Source organism: Bufo bufo, chromosome 1 (assembly GCF_905171765.1).
Source record: "Bufo bufo chromosome 1, aBufBuf1.1, whole genome shotgun sequence".
In the NCBI taxonomy this organism is placed as follows: domain Eukaryota; kingdom Metazoa; phylum Chordata; class Amphibia; order Anura; family Bufonidae; genus Bufo; species Bufo bufo.
This window is the reverse complement of record NC_053389.1, coordinates 758,083,660-758,106,088: the sequence shown is the minus strand read 5'-3', so window position 1 is coordinate 758,106,088 and position 22,429 is coordinate 758,083,660. Positions and strand designations below refer to the sequence as shown.

Sequence of the window (22,429 nt, the reverse complement as noted above, 5' to 3'; positions counted from 1 at the left end):
CGATGTGAGGGTGGGTTCACATCACGTTTTTCCTATCCCTTTGACGTATACATTTTTTTGTATACGTTAAACGGATGGGAAAAATGTGATGTGAACCCAGCCTAACATTTAACTGTTCAGACCGGGAGTAAAAATGTGTGTGTGTGGTCCAAAATATCTGCAAAAACAAAAAGCAGTCCCATGCGCTAATGTGGACACAGAGTGGATATAAAAGGGTGTCTGTCATTTATTCCATGAGTGCAATGTATAGGTGATTTCACATCTTATCTACTCCCTCCTGACCTCTGCACAGGTCACAGAGGATGAAAACTCTCCCATATAAGTCAATTAGGTCCCCCCCTGTCCATTGTGTTGATAGCCCATGGTTGCTTTTTGTAACACTAATCTCCAGGCACTCTTGCGATGTCTCTCCCTACCAGCCACCACTGCTCACTCCAGTCTTCTTGGTGGGCACTGGCGGAGATGCCAGATGGATTGTGTGCAGAATGCATGGCCATCCAACCAATTGCAGGACTAGGCCGTTTCAGGAGGTCAAGTTGGCAGGTCAATCGGGAGGCTTAGTCAGTGGACTGATCAGGGAACTAGTAGGGTGACCAATCCAAGTGCCCAGTGCTCTATTTTAAGTTTAAACTTTTTTGTGCTGCTACTTTGGACAGTTATTGTGCCGAATAACCTGCTGCAATTAGATTGTGATTGCGTATCTCAGTGTTTCTGAACCAGTTTGCACTGGTTGATACTCAATATAATTTGAGTACCATAGCTGCCCTGGTGTCTAGCTACCAGATGCAGGACCAATCCCACTAAACTTCTGGGTTGGTTCTAACACAGAAAATGAAGCTAATCCAACTCCCTCCTCCATTACAGGTGATGCACAGAGAGAAGGGGCCGATTTAACGATTGCACTGAACTATTGCACACAGCCAGCCCCTAGCTTCAATAGTCACGTCCTGAAACACAGAGGATGGAGAGGCTTACTTTCTTTGACGAAACCAACCCAGAAGTGGTGCGGGGTCAAAACTGGTAGCGGGTCATTGGGAGCTGCTATGGTACTCAAAGTATACAGTACCAGTCAAAAGTTTGGACACCTTTTCATTCTTGTTTTTTTTTTTTCATATTGAAGACATGATCACTATGAAGGAACACAGATGCAAATAACCAAACCAGAATAGTTTTTTATATTTTACATTCTTCACAGTATCCCTCTTTTGCTTTGATGACAGTGTTTACTGCAAAACACCCCCACACTATCACACCTCCTCTTCCATGCTTCACAGTGGGAACCACACATTTAGGAACAATCCAAACATGGTTGGAACCAGAATCTCAAAGTTTGACTTTCAATGGTCTAATGTTCATTCCTCATTTTCTTGGCCCAAGCAATTCTCTTCTTTGGTGGGGGCTTTTTTGCAGCAATTCGACCATAAAGCCCTGATTCTGACAGTCTCCTCTGAACAGGTGATGTGGAGATGTGACTGGTACTTGGTCTCTCTAAAGCATTTATGTAAGCTCTGAATTTAAATGGATTCTGTCACCACATTTTACACCTACAGTAAAACATAGCTACTTGTAGGTCAGTGGCGTCGCCAGTGTGGGGCCAGAGGGGGCCACAGCCCCCCCTACATCATGCTGTGCCCCCCCCATGTGCCCCCCCAACTAAAATCCCCCCCCCCCCAAGTGAGCCGCCGCCGCCCCCGCCCCTGCCGGGCACAGGGAGATGACCGCTTCCATTGCGCTCATCTCCATTGTAATCTGCCTGTGCCAGCGGAGGTGCAGGGGAGGGAGAGGCGTGTCCCTTCCCCTTCCTCTGATAGGCTGCAGGCAGTGGTGTACCTACCATATAGGCAGACCACGCAGCTGCTATGGGGCCCGTGAGAAAGAGGGGCCCGAAGTGGAGGAGAGGCCACGCCCCCTAATTGCTCCTGTTTATCTTTCTAAAGCTAAAGGACCTTTGATGATGTCATCAGAGGTCCTGTAAGGGAACTGCACAGTGTAAAGTGTAGTTCCCAGGTTAGAACAGTGCATCTGCCAGGACCTGTGATGACATCATCTTCAACATCACAGGTCCTGCAGAATCTAGCAAAGGAACTGAACCAAAAATTGTGTAGTTCCTAGGTTTCAAAGGTATATCTGCCAGGACCTGTGATGACATCATCACAGGTCCTTCACCCCCTAACAGCAAGTATTAGAAGTTCACAAGCAGCTCTGCATTGATCCATACAGACTGGAATGGACTGGTAAGAGGAGGTCCTCCACTTTTCATCATTTACCCCCCCTCCATGCCCTGTTTTTACTCATTGCTCACTCATGTATAATACTTCAGACAGTTACAGTGACCGCTACCTCATGTACCTCACACACACAGCGACCATAATGTATAACTGACCACATATTTCTGTAAACACTGCATCTACAGTATTATACCTTCTATGTCTCACATCAATACACTGCTCTGTGTGTAATATATATATATATATAGATACACACATACATGCACACACTGCATATATTACACAGTATTATACATGCACTATGTACAGATATATAGTATATACCGCAGTGCACTGATATGTGAGGTACAAGGTATAATAGATGCTGTGTGTACAGATATCAGTACACTTCTGTATATACTATATATGTGAGGTACGAGGTATAATAGATGCAGTGTGTACAGATATATAGTATATACAGCGGTGTACTGATATCTGAGGTACGAGGTGTCAATACACTGCTGTATTTACTACATACCTGTACACACTACATCTATTATACCTCGTACCTCACATATTACACTACTGTATATACTGTATACCTGTATACACTGCATATATTATACCCCGTACCTCACATATCAGTACACTGCTGTATATACTATATACCTGTACACACTGCATATATTATACCGCGTACCTCACATAACTGTACACTGCTGTATATACCATATACCTGTACACACTGCATATATTATACCGCGTACCTCACATAACTGTACACTGCTGTATATAATATACTATATACCTGTACACACTGCATCTATTATACCTCTTTTGTGTGCCAGGGCTGTTTTGTAATCCCAATCCGGCCCTGATGGCATAAATTATAAAACGCAGCAGCAAGAATAGTTCATGGAACAAAGGGAGGGGCTATAAAAGGGGAATGGGGGCCCAATTTAGATTCCTGTTATGGGGCCCAGTGATTTTTATGTACACCCCTGGCTGCAGGCACTAGGCCAGCAGCCTATCAGAGGCTGGCGCAGGCGGCGCGATGACGTCATCGCGCCACCTGAGCCTCACATTACAGCGTGGGACACAGTAAGAGACTGCATTGCATCGCTGACACTGAGGTAAGTATAAGTGTGTTTTTTTTTTACAATAGTGTTACTGGCACATTGGGGGGGCTTATTACAATACTGGCACACGATGATGGGGGGGACTTTATACTGGCACATGATGATGGGGGGACTTAATACTGGCACATGATGATGGGGGGGACTTAATACTGGCACATGATGATGGGGGGGACTTAATATTGGCACATGATGATGGGGGGGGACTTAATATTGGCACATGATGATGGGGGGGACTTAATATTGGCACATGATGATGGGGGGGACTTAATACTGGCACATGATGATGGGGGGACTTAATACTGGCACATGATGATGGGGGGACTTAATACTGGCACATGATGATGGGGGGGACTTAATACTGGCACATGATGGGGGGACTTAATACTGGCACATGATGATGGGGGGGACTTAATACTGGCACATGATGATGGGGGGGACTTAATACTGGCACATGATGATGGGGGGGACTTAATACTGGCACATGATGGGGGGGACTTAATACTGGCACATGATGAGGGGAATTAATACTGGCACATGATGGGGGACTTAATACTGGCACATGATGGGGGGGACTTAATACTGGCACATGATGATGGGGGGGACTTAATACTGGCACATGATGGGGGGGACTTAATACTGGCACATGATGAGGGGAATTAATACTGGCACATGATGGGGGACTTAATACTGGCACATGATGATGGGGGGGACTTAATACTGGCACATGATGATGGGGGACTTAATACTGGCACATGATGATGGGGGGACTTAATACTGGCACATGATGATGGGGGGACTTAATACTGGAACATGGGGGGGGCTTAATACTGGCACATGATGATGGGGGACTTAATACTGGCACATGATGATGGGGGGGACTTAATACTGGAACATGGGGGGCTTAATACTGGCACGTGATGGGGGGACTTAATACTGGGACATGATGGGGGGGACTTAATACTGGCACATGATGGGGGACTTAATACTGGCACATGATGATGGGGGGACTTAATACTGGCACATGATGATGGGGGGACTTAATACTGGCACATGATGATGGGGGGACTTAATACTGGCACATGATGGGGGGACTTAATACTGGCACATGATGATGGGGGACTTAATATTGGCACATGATGATGGGGGGGACTTAATACTGGCACATGATGATGGGGGGACTTAATACTGGCACATGATGATGGGGGGACTTAATACTGGCACATGATGATGGGGGGACTTAATACTGGCACATGATGATGGGGGGACTTAATAATGGCACATGATGATGGGGGGACTTAATACTGGCACATTATGGGGGGACTTAATACTGGCACATGATGATGGGGGGACTTAATACTGGCACATGATGATGGGGGGGACTTAATACTGGCACATGATGATGGGGGGACTTAATACTGGCACATGATGGGGGGGACTTAATACTGGCACATGATGATGGGGGGACTTAATACTGGCACATGATGATGGGGGGACTTAATACTGGCACATGATGGGGGGACTTAATACTGGCACATGATGATGGGGGGACTTAATACTGGCACATGATGATGGGGGGGACTTAATACTGGCACATGATGATGGGGGGACTTATTACTGGCACATGATGGGGGGGACTTAATACTGGCACATGATGAGGGGAATTATTACTGGCACATGATGGGGGACTTAATACTGGCACATGATGATGGGGGGGACTTAATACTGGCACATGATGATGGGGGACTTAATACTGGCACATGATGATGGGGGGACTTAATACTGGCACATGATGATGGGGGGACTTAATACTGGAACATGGGGGGGCTTAATACTGGCACATGATGATGGGGGACTTAATACTGGCACATGATGATGGGGGGGACTTAATACTGGAACATGGGGGGCTTAATACTGGCACGTGATGGGGGGACTTAATACTGGGACATGATGGGGGGACTTAATACTGGCACATGATGGGGGACTTAATACTGGCACATGATGATGGGGGGACTTAATACTGGCACATGATGATGGGGGGACTTAATACTGGCACATGATGATGGGGGGACTTAATACTGGCACATGATGGGGGGACTTAATACTGGCACATGATGATGGGGGGACTTAATACTGGCACATGATGATGGGGGGGACTTAATACTGGCACATGATGATGGGGGGACTTAATACTGGCACATGATGGGGGGGACTTAATACTGGCACATCATGAGGGGAATTAATACTGGCACATGATGGGGGACTTAATACTGGCACATGATGATGGGGGGGACTTAATACTGGCACATGATGATGGGGGACTTAATACTGGCACATGATGATGGGGGGACTTAATACTGGCACATGATGATGGGGGGACTTAATACTGGAACATGGGGGGGCTTAATACTGGCACGTGATGGGGGGACTTAATTCTGGGACATGATGTGGGGACTTAATACTGGCACATGATTGGGGACTTAATACTGGCACATGATGATGGGGGGGACTTAATACTGGCACATGATGATGGGGGACTTAATACTGGCACATGATGATGGGGGGACTTAATACTGGCACATGATGATGGGGGGACTTAATACTGGCACATGATGATGGGGGGACTTAATACTGGAACATGGGGGGGCTTAATACTGGCACGTGATGGGGGGCTTATTACTGCCACGTGATGGGGGACTTATTACTGGCACGTGATGGGGGCTCTTGTTACTGGCACGTGATGGGGGCTTATTACTGGCACATTGGGGGGCTCTTGTTACTGGCAGTGGCACGTTATTGAGGGCACTTATTACTGGCACATTATTGGTGGGCACTATAGGGGCATCTACTGAGGCCACAAAGAAGGGGTGTTTTATATGGGGGGCTCTGTACAGTAGCATTTTATACTGGGACACATTATGGTGGGTACTATGGAGAAGGGGAGAGAGGAGTACTATGGAGTCATCTACGGGGGGCACTAAGAAGGGGTATTTTATACTTGCAAATTATGGGGGACACTGAGGGCATCTACTGGGGCACGATATATGGGACATTTTATACTGGTACATTATGGGGGGCACTAGCAGGAAGGGGGGAGAGGAGCACTATGGAGGCATTTACTGGGGCACTATATAGGGGTATTTTATACTGGCACATTATGGGGGACATTAGCTCAACTGGGGGCATAAGGGGGTATGTTTTACACATTATAAGGATAATTATTTCTACTGGGGGGCATTATGGTGGGTTTTATTACTCCCCCGTGGTATGACCCCCTAGTAGCAGCACCAGCCTCTCCCTGCTCTGCTATCCCTCTGCCCCTTCTCCAAATTCTTATTATGAAATATTTCTCATTAGGATAAAACACAACATCAGCTCCGCCGAGCCCCCGGCCAAGTGTTGAAGTGGCGTCCGAGATCCCCAAGGGCCAAGCCAAGTAACTGTAAGTGTTCATGTGAAATATGTTTATTTTATATATGTACACTCCTGTGAGAGGCGGGGAGGGAGATCTGTGGATGACACTGTTATAGGGAGGGAGATCTGTGGATGACACTGTTATGGAGGGGGAAATGGGGATGACACTGTCATGGGGTGGATCTGTGGATGACACATATAGCATAAGATGCTATATACGGTATGTGGCATCCACAGATCCCCCCCATAGCAGTGTCATCCACAGATCCCCCTCTCTATAAAAGTGTCATCCACAGACAGCTGGACTTTTCTTCCCTGTTGCGGTTTTAGGTATTGGGTAAAGTATTGCAGCATTTCTAAGCGTACTTGTGTAAATGTATCGTTGTTATAGCTGCCCCCCCTACTTTTGTCCTGGCCCCCAGTATGCCCCCCCAAAATTTGAAAGCTAGAGACGCCACTGTTGTAGGTCTCCCTGAGCTGTATTAAATGATGCCCTTATTAACTAATAGTCTTGAATTATTTCTTTATAAAATCGATTTTAGTGATATGCTAATGACTTACATAATGTGCCCTTTCCTAACTTGGTGCCCAGCCGCACCCCTCGGTCCGGTGCCTAGCACTTTGCTCGATTATGCCATTACCTGTAGTGTGCACGGGCGCAGACTACAGTGTGTAGTGTGCACGCGCGGGATTTCAAACAGGCTCAGGGATTACGTCAGCGCGTCGGCTCTTGAATATATTATATTAGAGGCGGCGCTGGACTAAGGAAGGCGGCGCTGGGCACTGGACCGACCGGTGCAGCTGGGCACCAAGTTAGGAAAGGACATCCCTTTGGGCACTTTATGTAAGTCATTAGCATATCACTAAAATCGATTTTATAAAGAAATAATTCAAGACTATTAGTTAATAAGGGCATCATTCAATACAGCTCAGGGAGACCTACAAGTAGCTATGTTTTACTGTAGGGGTAAAATGTGGTGACAGAATCCCTTTAACTGCTGTTTATTTGAGGTTTCTGAGGCTGGTAACTCTAGTGAACTTATCCTCTACAGCAGAGGTAACTCATCATCTTCCTTTCATGGGGTGGTCCTCATCAGAGCCAGTTTCATCATAACATTTGATGGTTTTTATGACTGCACTTGAGGATACCTTCAAAGTTCTGGAAATTTTCCGAATTGACTGACCATCATGTCTTAAAGTAATGATGAACTTTCATTTCTCTTAGTTGAGTGGTTCTTACCATAATGTTGATCAGAACAGTAGTAGAATAGGGCTAAACATGGTATGGACTGTAAACCAATCCTACTTGTATACAACGGAAATCGTGGCAAGGCATACCTGTTAATCGAAGACCATTTAAGGCAACTATCTCATGAATCTGATTGAAACATAGAATGTGTCGGCAGATAAGAACCATTTGGCCCATCTAGTCTGCCCAATATACTGAATACTATGAATAGCCCCTGGCCCTATCTTATATGAAGGATGGCCTTATGCCTATCCCATGCATGCTTAAACTCCTTCACTGAATTTGCAGCTACCACTTCTGCAGGAAGGCTATTCCATGCATCCACTACTCTCTCAGTAAAGTAATAATTCCTGATATTACTTTTAAACCTTTGCCCCTCTAATTTTTAACTATGTCCTCTTGTAGCAGTTTTTCTTCTATTAAATATTCTCTCCTCTTTTACCTTGTTGATTCCCTTTATGTATTTAAAAGTTTCTATCATATCCCCTCTGTCTCATCTTTCTTCCAAGCTATACATGTTAAGGTCCTTTAACCTTTCCTGGTAAGTTTTATCCTGCAATGCCAAGAGTGTGCAAAGCTGTCATTAAAGCAAATGGGGGCTACCGTGAAGAATCTAAACTATAAAAAATAGTCTGGTTTGGATAAAGGGGTTGGCCACTTTCTGGTTATTGTTGACCAATGTGTTTCTGAGATGATTATATGGCACTTACTAATATAGCCTTTTTTGAAATTGTGCACCATTTTCTATATTTCATATTTTATGCCCCTTGTTTACAAAGTCTTTTGTGCTATCCACACAGGGGTTCTCTCCATAACATGGCTGCTGATGGAGAGTCATGTGGCAAATCACCTCCATGTGATGTCTTCTCCATTCAAACACATTGCACTTGCACTAAACCTCCAACAGAAGATGGCAAGTGCAGTGTCTTTGAATGGAAGAGACATCAGGTGATTTCCCTGGTCACAGGACTCTCCATCAGCGGCCATCTTATGGACAGCACAAAAGACTTTGCAAACAAGGGGACATACCATATGAACAAAGGCTAAGTGCCAAATAATCATCTTACAAGAACATTAACCAGAAAGTGGCCAACCCCTTTAACACTTTTCCGTTTACTACTTCCATCTGTGTTCCTTCATCAATTTCATGACTTTAATATGAATCTACAATGTAGAAAATAAGAAAAACTATGAAATGAAAATGTGTGTCCAAACTTTTGACTTGTGCTGTATAAGTGCAATCACTTTCATTAAAACAACTTTTTATCTGTCCGGACAACCCCATTAATTTAAAAGTTGCTCGCAGCAACATGAGTTATCTATCCCACCACTGAGAGTTGACGTATCTTCTCTTTTTCCTTGATCACTTTGATCTTCCAGGCACTGGATGTAATGCCTGTTACATGGAAGAGATGTGCGAGGTGGAGCTGGTGGAAGGAGAAGAAGGTCGCATGTGTGTCAACACAGAGTGGGGTGCATTTGGAGACACGGGTGAACTAGAAGACTTCCGTCTGGAGTACGATCGAGTAGTGGATGAGGGCTCCCTACATCCTGGTCAGCAACTGTAAGAACACACTACATTTTTCTATTCTTTCAAAGTTATCATTCTAGGGATTGGTAAAGGTCAAAAAATTAGGAGTCCCATTGATTGAACATATACAGTATAATATATATATATATATATATATATATATATATATTGTGGGGGTTTTAACTCCGTCACTGTGCACACATACACACATGTCAGTTTAGTCTTCACCACAGGCAGTGTTTATTTCAGCAAACAAAAGTAAACATGTCCAAACTTAAGCTTTCTTCAGCCCACACATATTGTATAACATAAAGTCCCACATTTAGTGTTCAGTCCAAATCGGGTAACAAAACAATATGATCTCACCACTCTCTGGGGTCTTTCAGAGACCAATTCCTCCCTCTTAGCTTGTTCAGCTTTTAGTTAGCCTGTGCACACTTGATCTCCCCAGCTGAGATTCCCACAGCCTTTTTAACCACACCATAGGAAAACCCTGTATGGAGTACCGGAGTGACCTGTCCCACCCAATCTCTCTGGTCACTCCTAAAACCCGGACCCAAAATCCACTTTAATGAAAACCTCCCAGCAACCTAATGTTACTGGTATACTTATTTCCGGGAATTATATCACTGAGGCATACATTCTCAGTGAGACGTACCGACCATCCACGATTCTCCCCTCTGGGCTACTACAATATATATATATATATATGCAGTGGATATAAAAAGTCTGCACACCCCTCTTAAAATGTCAGGTTTCTGTGCTGTAAAAACATTAGACAAAGATAAATCATTTCAGAACTTTTTCCACCTTTAATGTGACCTATAAACTGTACCACTCAATTGAAAAACAAACTGAAATCTTTTAGGTGGAGGGAAGAAAACATATACAAATAAAATAATGTGGTTGCGTAAGTGTGCACACCCTCTTATAACTGGGGATGTAGCTGTGTTCAGAATTAAGCAATCACATTCAAAATCATGTTAAATAGGAGTCAGCATACACCTGCCATCATTTAAAGTGTCTCTGATTAACCCCAAATAAAGTTCAGCTGCTCTAGTTGGTCTTTCCTGAAATTTACTTAGTCGCATCCCACAGCAAAAGCCATGGTCCACAGAGAGCTTCCAAAGCATCAGAGGGATCTCATTGTTAAAGGGAACCTGTCACCGGGATATTGTGTATAGAGCTGAGGACATGGGTTGCTAGATGGCCGCTAGCACATCCGCAATACCCAATCCCCATAGCTCTGTGTGCTTTTATTGTGTAAAAAAACAGATTTGATACATATGAAAATTAACCTTAGATGTGTCCTGTACGTGAGATGAGTCAGGGACAGGACTCATCTCAGGTTAATTTGCATATGTATCAAATTGGTTTTTTTTTACACAATAAAAGCACACAGAGCTATGGGGACTGGGTATTGCGGATGTGCTAGCGGCCATCTAGCAACCCATGTCCTCAGCTCTATGCACAAAATCCCGGTGACAGGTTCCCTTTAAAAGGTATCAGTCAGGAGAAGGGTACAAAAGAATTTCCAAGGCATTAGATATACCATGGAACACAGTGAACACAGTCATCATAAAGTGGAGAAAATATGGCAGTGACATTACCAAGAACTGGACGTCCCCCCAAAATTGATGAAAAGACGAGAAGAAAACTGGTCTGGGAGGCTACTAAGAGGCCTACAGCAACATTAAAGGAGCTGCAGGAATATCTGGCAAGTACTGGCTGTGTGGTACATGTGACAACAATCTCCCGTATTCTTCATATGTCTGGGCTATAGGGGAGAGTGGCAAGACGAAAGCCTTTTCTTATGAAGAAAAACATCTAAGCCAGGCTACATTTTGCAAAAACACATCTGAAGTCTCCCAAAAGCATGTGGGAAAAGGTGTTATGGTCTGATGAAACCAAGGTTGAACTTTTTGGCCATAATTCCAAAAGATATGTTTGGCGCAAAAACAACACTGCACATCACCAAAAGAACACCATACCCACAGTGAAGCATGGTGGTGGCAGCATCATGCTTTGGGGCTGTTTTTCTTCAGCTGGAACTGGGGCCTTAGTTAAGCTAGAGGGAATTATGAGCAGTTCTAAATACCAGTCAATATTCTAGAAAGCTGAACATGAAGAGGAACTTCATCTTTCAGCGTGACAACGACCCAAAGCATACATCCAAATCAACAAAGGAATAGCTTCACCAGAAGAAGATTAAAGTTTTGGAATGGCCCAGCCAGAGCCCAGACCTGAATCCGATTGCAAATCTGTGGGGTGATCTGAAGAGGGCTGTGCACAGGAGATGCCCTCGCAATCTGACAGATTTGGAGTGTTTTTGCAAAGAAGAGTGGGCAAATCTTGCCAAGTCAAAATGTGCCATGCTAATTGACTCATACCCAAAAAGACTGAGTGCTGTAATAAAATCAAAAGGTGCTTCAACAAAGTATTAGTTTAAGGGTGTGCACACTTACGCAACCACATTATTTTTATTTTATTTTTTTTCTTCCCTCTACCTAAAAGATTTCAGTTTGTTTTTCAATTGAGTTGTACAGTTTATAGATCACATTAAAGGTGGAAAAAGTTCTGAAATTATTTATCTTTGTCTCATTTTTTTTACATCACCTGACATTTTAACAGGGGTGTGTAGACTTTTTATATCCACTGTGTATATATATATATATATATATATATATACATACACTCACCTAAAGAATTATTAGGAACACCTGTTCTATTTCTCATTAATGCAATTATCTAGTCAACCAATCACATGGCAGTTGCTTCAATGCATTTAGGGGTGTGGTCCTGGTCAAGACAATCTCCTGAACTCCAAACTGAATGTCAGAATGGGAAAGAAAGGGGATTTAAGCAATTTTGAGCGTGACATGGTTGTTGGTGCCAGACAGGCCGGTCTGAGTATTTCACAATCTGCTCAGTTACTGGGATTTTCACGCACAACTGTTTCTAGGGTTTACAAAGAATGGTGTGAAAAGGGAAAAACATCCAGTATGCGGCAGTCCTGTGGGCAAAAATGCCTTGTGGATGCTAGAGGTCAGAGGAGAATGGGCCGACTGATTCAAGCTGATAGAAGAGCAACGTTGACTGAAATAACCACTCGTTACAACCGAGGTATGCAGCAAAGCATTTGTGAAGCCACAACACGCACAACCTTGAGGCGGATGGGCTACAACAGCAGAAGACCCCACCGGGTACCACTCATCTCCACTACAAATAGAAAAAAGAGGCTACAATTTGCACGAGCTCACCAAAATTGGACTGTTGAAGACAGGAAAAATGTTGCCTGGTCTGATGAGTCTCGATTTCTGTTGAGACATTCAAATGGTAGAGTCCGAATTTGGCGTAAACAGAATGAGAACATGTATCCATCCTCTGATGGCTACTTCCAGCAGGATAATGCACCATGTCACAAAGCTCGAATCATTTCATATTGGTTTCTTGAACATGACAATGAGTTCACTGTACTAAAATGGCCCCCACAGTCACCAGATCTCAACCCAATAGAGCATCTTTGGGATGTGGTGGAACGGGAGCTTCGTGCCCTGGATGTGCATCCCTCAAATCTCCATCAACTGCAAGATGCTATCCTATCAATATGGGCCAACATTTCTAAAGAATGCTATCAGCACCTTGTTGAATCAATGCCACGTAGAATTAAGGCAGTTCTGAAGGCAAAAGGGGGTCCAACACCGTATTAGTATGGTGTTCCTAATAATTCTTTAGGTGAGTGTATATGTATATATATACACTGCTCAAAAAAATAAAGGGAACACAAAAATAACACATCCTAGATCTGAATTAATTAAATATTTTTCTGAAATACTTTGTTCTTTACATAGTTGAATGTGCTGACAACAAAATCACACAAAAATTTAAAAATGGAAATCAAATTTTTCAACCCATGGAGGTCTGGATTTGGAGTCACACTCAAAATTAAAGTGGAAAAACACACTACAGGCTGATCCAACTTTGATGTAATGTCCTTAAAACAAGTCAAAATGAGGCTCAGTAGTGTGTGTGGCCTCCACGTGCCTGTATGACCTCCCTACAACGCAAATGCCAAACGTCCTGCACGGTGTTGGGCTGTAAGCACAACCCCACCTGTGGACGTCGGGCCCTCATATCACCCTCATGGAGTCTGTTTCTGACCGTTTGAGCAGACACATGCACATTTGTGGCCTGCTGGAGGTCATTTTGCAGGGCTCTGGCAGTGCTCCTCCTGTTCCTCCTTGCACAAAGGCGGAGGTAACGGTCCTGCTGCTGGGTTGTTGCCCTCCTACGGCCTCCTCCACGTCTCCTGATGTACTGGCCTGTCTCCTGGTAGCGCCTCCATGCTCTGGACACTACGCTGACAGACACAGCAAACCTTCTTGCCACAGCTCGCATTGATGTGCCATCCTGGATAAGCTGCACTACCTGAGCCACTTTTGTGGGTTGTAGACTCCGTCTCATGCTACCACTAGAGTGAAAGCACCGCCAGCATTTAAAAGTAACCAAAACATCAGCCAGGAAGCATAGGAACTGAGAAGTGGTCTGTGGTCACCACCTGCAGAACCACTCCTTTATTGGGGGTGTCTTGCTAATTGCCTATAATTTCCACCTGTTGTCTATCACATTTGCACAACAGCATGTGAAATTGATTGTCACTCAGTGTTGCTTCCTAAGTGGACCGTTTGATTTCACAGAAGTGTGATTGACTTGGAGTTACATTGTGTTGTTTAAGTGTTCCCTTTATTTTTTTGAGCAGTGTATATATATATACATACAGTACAGACCAAAAGTTTGGACACACCTTCTCATTCAAAGAGTTTTCTTTATTTTCATGACTGTGAAAATTGTAGATTCACACTGAAGGCATCAAAACTATGAATTAACACATGTGGAATTATATACATAACAAACAAGTGTGAAACAGCTGAAAATATGTCATATTCTAGGTTCTTTAAAGTAGCCACCTTTTGCTTTGATTACTGCTTTGCACACTCTTGGCATTCTCTTGATGAGCTTCAAGAGGTAGTCCCCTGAAATGGTTTTCACTTCACAGGTGTGCCCTGTCAGGTTTAATAAGTGGGATTTCTTGCCTTATAAATGGGGTTGGGACCATCAGTTGCGTTGAGGAGAAGTCAGGTGGATACACAGCTGATAGTTCTACTGAAAAAAGACTGTTAGAATTTGTATTATGGCAAGAAAAAAGCAGCTAAGTAAATAAAAACGAGTGGCCATCATTACTTTAAGAAATGAAGGTCAGTCAGTCAGCCGAAAAATTGGGAAAACTTTGAAAGTAAGGGCTATTTGACCATGAAGGAGAGTGATGGGGTGCTGCGCCAGATGACCTGGCCTCCACAGTCACCGGACCTGAACCCAATCGAGATGGTTTGGGGTGAGCTGGACCGCAGAGTGAAGGCAAAAGAGCCAACAAGTGCTAAGCATCTCTGGGAACTCCTTCAAGACTGTTGGAAAACCATTTCAGGGGACTACCTCTTGAAGCTCATCAAGAGAATGCCAAGAGTGTGCAAAGCAGTAATCAAAGCAAAAGGTGGCTACTTTGAAGAACCTAGAATATGACATATTTTCAGTTGTTTCACAGTTGTTTGTTATGTATATAATTCCACATGTGTTATTTCATAGTTTTGATGCCTTCATATTCATGAAAATAAAGAAAACTCTTTGAATGAGAAGGTGTGTCCAAACTTTTGGTCTGTACTGTATATATATTGTGACGAATACCACACCTCGTGCCCGCTTGACGTCAACTACGAGCTCACGAGACGCGGTATTGTCCCTGGTTACCAAAAACGTGACGTTACGCCTTCCAGAGGAGCAGGTAAGGTCTGGTTGGTATAGTTTACACACACACCTCCTGTCCACGAGGGCACAGAGAGGCAACAAGCTGAGAGAGCCTTCTCACTGCCGCAGTGAAAACAGCGCTGTCTCAGCCCGGGAAATCTGCCACCAGCTTCTCGTTTGATATAAGCCCGGTCCGCTAAAGGGATTATACAGGGTGAGAAACCAACCCGCGGTAGCTTATAACTAGGCCAAAACACGGACGTGGGGATTCGTGATCGAGATACAAGATAGCACAAGATTAAATTATATATTTAATCGCCATAAGGGCACACTAGATTTAACACAATATACACAGAGAATCTATACAGTGGTCTGAGGTTACAGATACAGATTATATGGGTACAACAGGGTTAAGCAGTGTAAAAGTCAGATACCTGGTAGATGAAAGTTCCTTTTGGTGGTGAGGTGTTCTTTGCTGCAGTCTACATGAAGGGCCGTGATCTCAGCTAGTTCCTGGGTCCCTCTAAACATATTACACGATGTGACCCTTCTTCAGAGAAAGACCCGCCCGCTTGCTGGCACAAGCCTTTTAACCTGTAGCCGGCCCCTCCCCTCCCGGCCTCAGGGAGGGGTCCACTCCCCCTCTTCTGGGCTGGCAGCAAATGACCCACAAAATCCTTTAGGGTTCATAGCTCCAGACCAGAGGGTCACAGGGAGATGGTTCTGGGACCAGCGGACCTGCCTGGGTTCCGGCTACAGGTAGAGTCCAAACCTGGTACAGTTATGTGGTTTCTGTGGGGAGATATGGATATCTCCTTTGCCTGGCATGCCCTCCTCAAATAAAGCCTATGGGCACGTACATCGTGGCCACCGGGACACAAATATGTCTCCGGTTTGCTCCTGCGATGGCCGGGCGATTCATAATCCCTTATGAAATGTAGGTGCCAACATGTCTGGACGATACCCTTGATCCTCACAAGGGCTGATACCTCCTGTTGGGGGGTTTTCCTGCAGGATTTAGCTTGCCTCCAAACTGGTGGATAGAGGTGTGACATTCTCCACCTGGGGCCTCCTTGAAGCCTGGACCCCCTGGGGCTTTCTTCCTTGCCAGCTGACACTCAGATGGCTGGGGGGTGGAAACGTATTTTGCATGTACACTGATGAACATGCCAAGAGGTGAATCAAATGACAATCAGAGCTGGGGCTTTGAAGCAGGGCCCTCCTGTGGAGTTCACTACCTCTGCTATCTGTCAGCTAATGGGGGTGTGAGGACATGGCTGACAGTTAATATTAATCCATATTCCTCATATATATATATATATATATATATATAAAAAAAAATTACCATTCTTTAACATTGTATATAATATATTTTATTTCAGTCCAAGTTATGTGTGTGTGTGTCTATGACCAATATTCAAAATAAATATCTTTATGTGAAGATAAATTTGGATTTGTGCCTTAAATATTTTGGTGTTCTTAATAATGAGCTTTTATTTTGACTCCCTTGCTGTTTACTCCTACCATGGAAAAGCTATGAGAAGATGATTGGAGGAAAGTACATGGGAGAACTCGTCAGACTGGTCCTGATGAAGATGGTGAATGAAAATTTGGTATTTGGAGGAGAAGCTTCTGAACAACTGAAGATGAGAGGAAGTTTTGAAACACAATTTGTGTCACAGATAGAGGGGTAATAAAGAAATTATCTGACATTTCTAGGAACACAGCTTTAGGGAGGGTCCTTTCATACAGATGGATACCAGCCCAGAACAAGCCCTCTAAACCAGTCAATTGACACTTGTTTAAAAGGCCTTTTACACAGGCTGACTGAAAACAGTATTGGGATGAATGATCGTTAGTACAATCATTCATCCCCCATACAGTTGTGTGTTGGCAGCACATCCCCTGTTTAGACGAGGAGATGTGCTGCACAAATGACCAGATCGGGGGGGTGTCTAGACAGGTTCATGATCCTCCAAATGAACGTTCATAGAAATGCTCTTTCCCCATCATCGATCAATGCGAAAGGGTTCTCCTTACTCTTTAACATTAAAAGGGTTGTCCTTTGTTGGTAAAAGGGATACCTGATGATTAGTTCTGTTACTCTCTGAGATCAGTTGTAATATCTTGTGACCATGTCTGCAAGTCTTTAAAGGGCATCTGTCAGCAGATTTGTACCTATGACACTGGCTGACCTGTTACATGTGCGCTTGGCAGCTGAAGGCATCTGTGTTGGTCCCATGTTGATATGTCCCTTCATTGCTGAGAAAAATGATGTTTTATTACAGTATATGCAAATTTGCCTCTAGGAGCAATTGGGGCGTTGTTGTTACACCTAGAGGCTCTGCTCTCTCTGCCGCGCCTTCTGCACTTTGATTGACAGGGCCAGGTGTGATGACATTTGCACTGCTTGGCCCTGTCAATCAAAGTGCAGAGAGCACAGCATTGCCCAGTGAAATCAGGGTAATGCACAAGCAGGGCCCTAAGGCAATAGATACACTATAAATCAATAGAAGTAAAAATTAGGTACATCCCTTTATTAACCCAAAATGTCCAAATAGTGGATTCAAACATAGGTTTTCTGAGACAGACAGTCTCTTGGTTGTCATTTTTTCAACCCCCATTATTAGTTTCATCCCAAAAATGTTTTTTCTTGTTCTTATTTCCAGAGACTCTACAGATTTTAAGCAAACCTACAACATCCTGCGAACACTTGGTCTGCAGCCCACACTGGGCGACTGTCATGCAGTGCGTATGGCATGTGAAAGCGTGTCCACACGAGCTGCTGTCATGTGTGGATCCGGCCTTGCTGGAGTCCTCAACCGCATGCGTAAGAACAGGGGAGAAGACATCCTCAAGATCACAGTTGGGGTGGACGGATCTGTCTACAAACTCCACCCTTTGTAAGTTAAAGTATTTTGTTGTTTACATCAAAGTCAAAATTTACTCTCCCAATTTATTTTTTTATGGAATGAAGTCACCTAACATAAACTCATAGTGGACCGAATACAAAACGATTTCAAGCTGGGTGGACTCATTTTATTTTATTTTTTTGCACAATCTGTGATTCTAAAATGTGTTTGACTCCATTTCCTTCTGCTTTAAGCTTCAAGGAAAAGTTCCACGCAGCAGTCCACAAGCTGACACCAAGATGTGAAATCACCTTCATCCAATCAGAGGAAGGCAGCGGGCGAGGTGCGGCCCTGATCTCAGCAGTGGCATACAAGATGGCTTACCTTATTGGTCATTAGCTATCGATGCAACATACTCCTTAGAAACATGTTTTCCCCACCTCCGGTGATCTACAGAGTTTCTGCAGACCAGTACAAAAACAACCTGCAGGGCTCCATCACATCAACATTGCCAGACTTGAAAATCAGATATGGATACATCATGATATGTAAGAGGTGCAAACACCTTCCCAAAGCTTCACAATGTATTCTGCAGAACAGGACATCTGTGCATTGCCAAGTATCTTCACTTAAGTGCACGCCAGATGGGACATTCCCAACAGTGCTCTAAGAACCTAGTCATCCAGCAAAGACAAGCTAAGAGACAGTCATATCTTGGTGAAGACACATCTTCAAGTTGTTGCTTTAAGGTTACAGAGTTGTACATTTTCAGTTCTCACGTGGATTTCTCAGGTAATAGGTTTCTAGAAGCGGACAGACGTAAGTAGAGAAGCTAAAGAGTTTACAAGGTTTGAGCCCTCAGCAAACCTAATGCTCAACATTAAACCTGGAGAATTGGACGCCATATTTAGTACCTGGGTCAATAGTTTAGATCGACAACATATAGTAAATGTGAAGAATCCAGCTACGGTTTATACATTCATTAAAGTGATTTCTTTCTCCTGGAATCTGTATAATGTATGTCGTTAATTGTACGTTTTGTATGTATACAAGAATGTGGCCAGCAGTAATCATTAATGACAGAACAGTACATTACACTGTAAGAAGAAAATGAATTATTTCTTAAATTACTATTGTGGAATGGACATTTTTGGAACCAAAGTGTACAGGTAGCTATAAAATGGGTCATCACAACCTTCACCTCCAACCCAGATATCTAAGACTTTTATACCCCTGTTAATCCATATAAGGAAAGAAGGGCAGCATCTGCTCCTCCTCTGCTCTTCATTGTAGATAACCACACCCATGAGGAATTGAAATGCAGCCAACCTAGGAGCGCCTTCTCTCAAAGGTCTCAGCCTCAGGAGCTTCCTCTATTTAATGTCCACCCTTAATCAGCTTTTTTTGATGGTTACTTGTTACCATTTTTCATTAATTCTTGTTTGACAATGTAGATAATGATGTTAGAAAATGGTTTAGTATGAACATTAAGACTTAATAAACCTCATATCAGTGTATTTTACAGTATTATAGTAATGGTCTCCAGTCAAGAATATATCTAGTGCTAAGTGAGTTTTTGGTTAGATGTTTGCTGAAGTTCCCTGAAGAAGAAAGAAATCTAAAAGGAGTCTGTACTTTGAAGTCCAGCACCTGGAATTCCAAAGAATAAGAAAAAATCCAATCTTTAATAATATAATGTAAACATAAAACATCTGCTCGTGGGGAAATATAAAATACACTTACGCATTTCGGAAGAGTTCCTCAATCATAACAATCTATGCTATGATTAAGGAACTCTTCCGAAATGCGTAAGTGTATTTTGTACATCCTCTTGAGCAGATGTTACCTATTTTTAACTTATATTAATAAAGTTTGGATTTTATTTTATTCTTTGGAATTCCTATTGCTGTTTTTTAAGTCTCATATTTCTCCTGACTCTGGATGTTTTGTCCATGCAAGAGGTTACTCAGAAGACGTGGTTCTAGTGACTGGGTGAGCTGAATTCAAAACTTGTTTCTTTGTTAAAGGGAGTCTGTCACCAGGAAATTCACTGTTAAAGGGGTTCCCCGGGCTGTCCTATATTGATGACCTATCCTCAGGATAGGTCATCAATATAAGATCGGCAGGGGTCCGACACCCGGCACCCCCACCGATCAGCTGTATGAGGAGATGGCCCTCACCACTGCTGTCTGTGGCAAAGCAGTGGCGAGCTGGAAGAAAGAAGGGAGACCTCATGGGTACATTGCGCACCATCTCCTCATACAACTTATCGGCGGGGGTGCCAGGTGTCGGACCCCCGCCGATCTGATATTAATGAACTATCCTGAGGTTAGGTCATCAATATAGGAGAGCCCGGAGAACCCCTTTAAAACAGGCAAAACTCCTTGTAGGGTTAGCTCAGCTGAATGCAATGATATCTTTCACCTAACAATCCGTTGCTTCATTGTGGAGAAAAATAACTTTTCATCCATAAGCAAATGAACAGTTAAGTTCACAGAGTTCGGGCCCAAGCTACTCTGTGCACCCTTGCTCCTCCTGCTTCGTCTGCCAGTCTCTCCCTCTCCTTGATTGACAGGGCCAGGTTCCCGCATAGTCATCTTGCCTGGCCCTGTCAATCAAGAAGAAGGGAGAGAGGCTGGCAGAGGAGGCAGGAGGAACAAGGGTGCACAGAGTCCCTTAGGCCCACCCTCAGTGCACTTAACTACTCGTTTACATATGGATTAAAAGTACTTTTTCCTCCAGAATGAAGCCAACAGAACGTTAAGCGAAAGGCATTATTTCCTTCAGCTGAGCTAGCCCTACTAGACATTATGCTTGGTGAACTCCCTGGTGTCAGATTACTTTTGATAATTTTCTATCACAATACAGCTGAAAGTATTGTAAGAATATCACAAAGTACTAGCTATGGTGACTTGTCATTTATTATTTACAGACTACATGCTATACCTCTTTTACATGATGCTGCTTACTGTAAGATAAAGCCAGACATAAGGACATCTGTGTTTGTTACATATGGTTCTATGACATGTATGCATTTATCAGCTATTACTCTGATGTGTATATATGCCTATTATGGCATTTGGACATCATATAAGGAAGCCCCCCTGCAGATTTACCGTCAGATTTGCATGCAGTGTATTGCAGTACTGGCAAGGTGGATGAAATTTTTGCAAATCTCATTCAGATGCAGTTGAAAAAAAATCAAAAGCAAATTTACAGCAAACTCCTCGACAGATCTTCATGGATTTCCCCCTATTATTTAACCTATTAGCTGGAATGAGGAGCTGCAAGCAAAAAGTGGACCAAACATGACTGTCTATTAAAAGGCTGGCCATTCATTTTAATGGGCAGCATGTAAGGAACGCGTGTGGCCAGGTGTTTGCCAAGGATTTCAGAGGCCGAACCTGTGACGACATAGGCCAGGCTGAAAAAGGGATAGTCTTGCTAAGACAAGCCCTTTAGTTGTGCAGTATGCAAGCCTTATGATCGTAGATCATGATAGATCATTTGGCTAGATTAGGATAGCCACCCTGTCTATAAAAAACGAGGTCAAAAGAAGTCTTCTATGAAATCTGTCTCATCGGTATGGTATTACAGAGCCATCATGGAGAGAAAATGCATACCTCAAATTGATGGAATCTGAGGGGATGTCTCATCAGAAAATGACCTTTCATGTTTTTTTGTATCACAAACTGGCATGCTTACCAGATAGGGCGGCCCCTGTAGATGCACTTTTTTTCCCCAAAAATACCCCTCCGCTCCACTGCTGTGCCCCTCGCTGTTTTTGGGGCACCATATGCTACTTAGGACCATCGGTACAGGGAGGAGGAAACATCTGGTTTCCTCAGGGGGCGTCTCTTTCTCCCTGGCTGTGACTCCATCCAATCGCAGCGGGCCACGTCACAGACAGGGAGAAGGTGAGCTGTTCTCGTGAGATTTGTTAAATTTCATGAGAACAGGTTATGTGAGTTAGTACAGCAAATACTATGCTCGCTTACATAGCCTGTTCTCATGAGATTTACCAAATCCGGTCTGCTGTGATACAAAAACCCATGAAAGATCCTCTTTAAATCAAGTTTTTAGACATTTTTGTTATAGATATTTTGATGATTTTTTAAACCATATTTTTCAGACTATAAGACACTCCTGACTATAGGATGCACCCAGGTTTTAGACAACAGAAAATAGTAAAAAAAAAATATTTCCTACTAATTGAAACTTCTCTGGTGTTCCAAGGGAGT

The 22,429-nt window shown here is 43.6% G+C and overlaps 1 protein-coding gene across 2 annotated transcripts in view; it reads left to right on the top strand.

The window, feature by feature from the left end:
* Positions 1-19,705, top strand: part of GCK (glucokinase) — a 72,456-nt gene extending 52,751 nt beyond the window's left edge. For both annotated transcript variants that reach the window (XM_040414565.1, XM_040414566.1), the window contains exons 7-10: positions 9,387-9,570; positions 16,871-17,026; positions 18,006-18,239; positions 18,443-19,705. In XM_040414565.1, coding sequence (XP_040270499.1) covers positions 9,387-9,570; positions 16,871-17,026; positions 18,006-18,239; positions 18,443-18,587 — 719 coding nt within the window. In that variant the 3' untranslated portion in view covers positions 18,588-19,705. The remainder of the gene's footprint in view (positions 1-9,386; positions 9,571-16,870; positions 17,027-18,005; positions 18,240-18,442) is intronic.
* Positions 19,706-22,429: the final 2,724 nt, after the last annotated feature.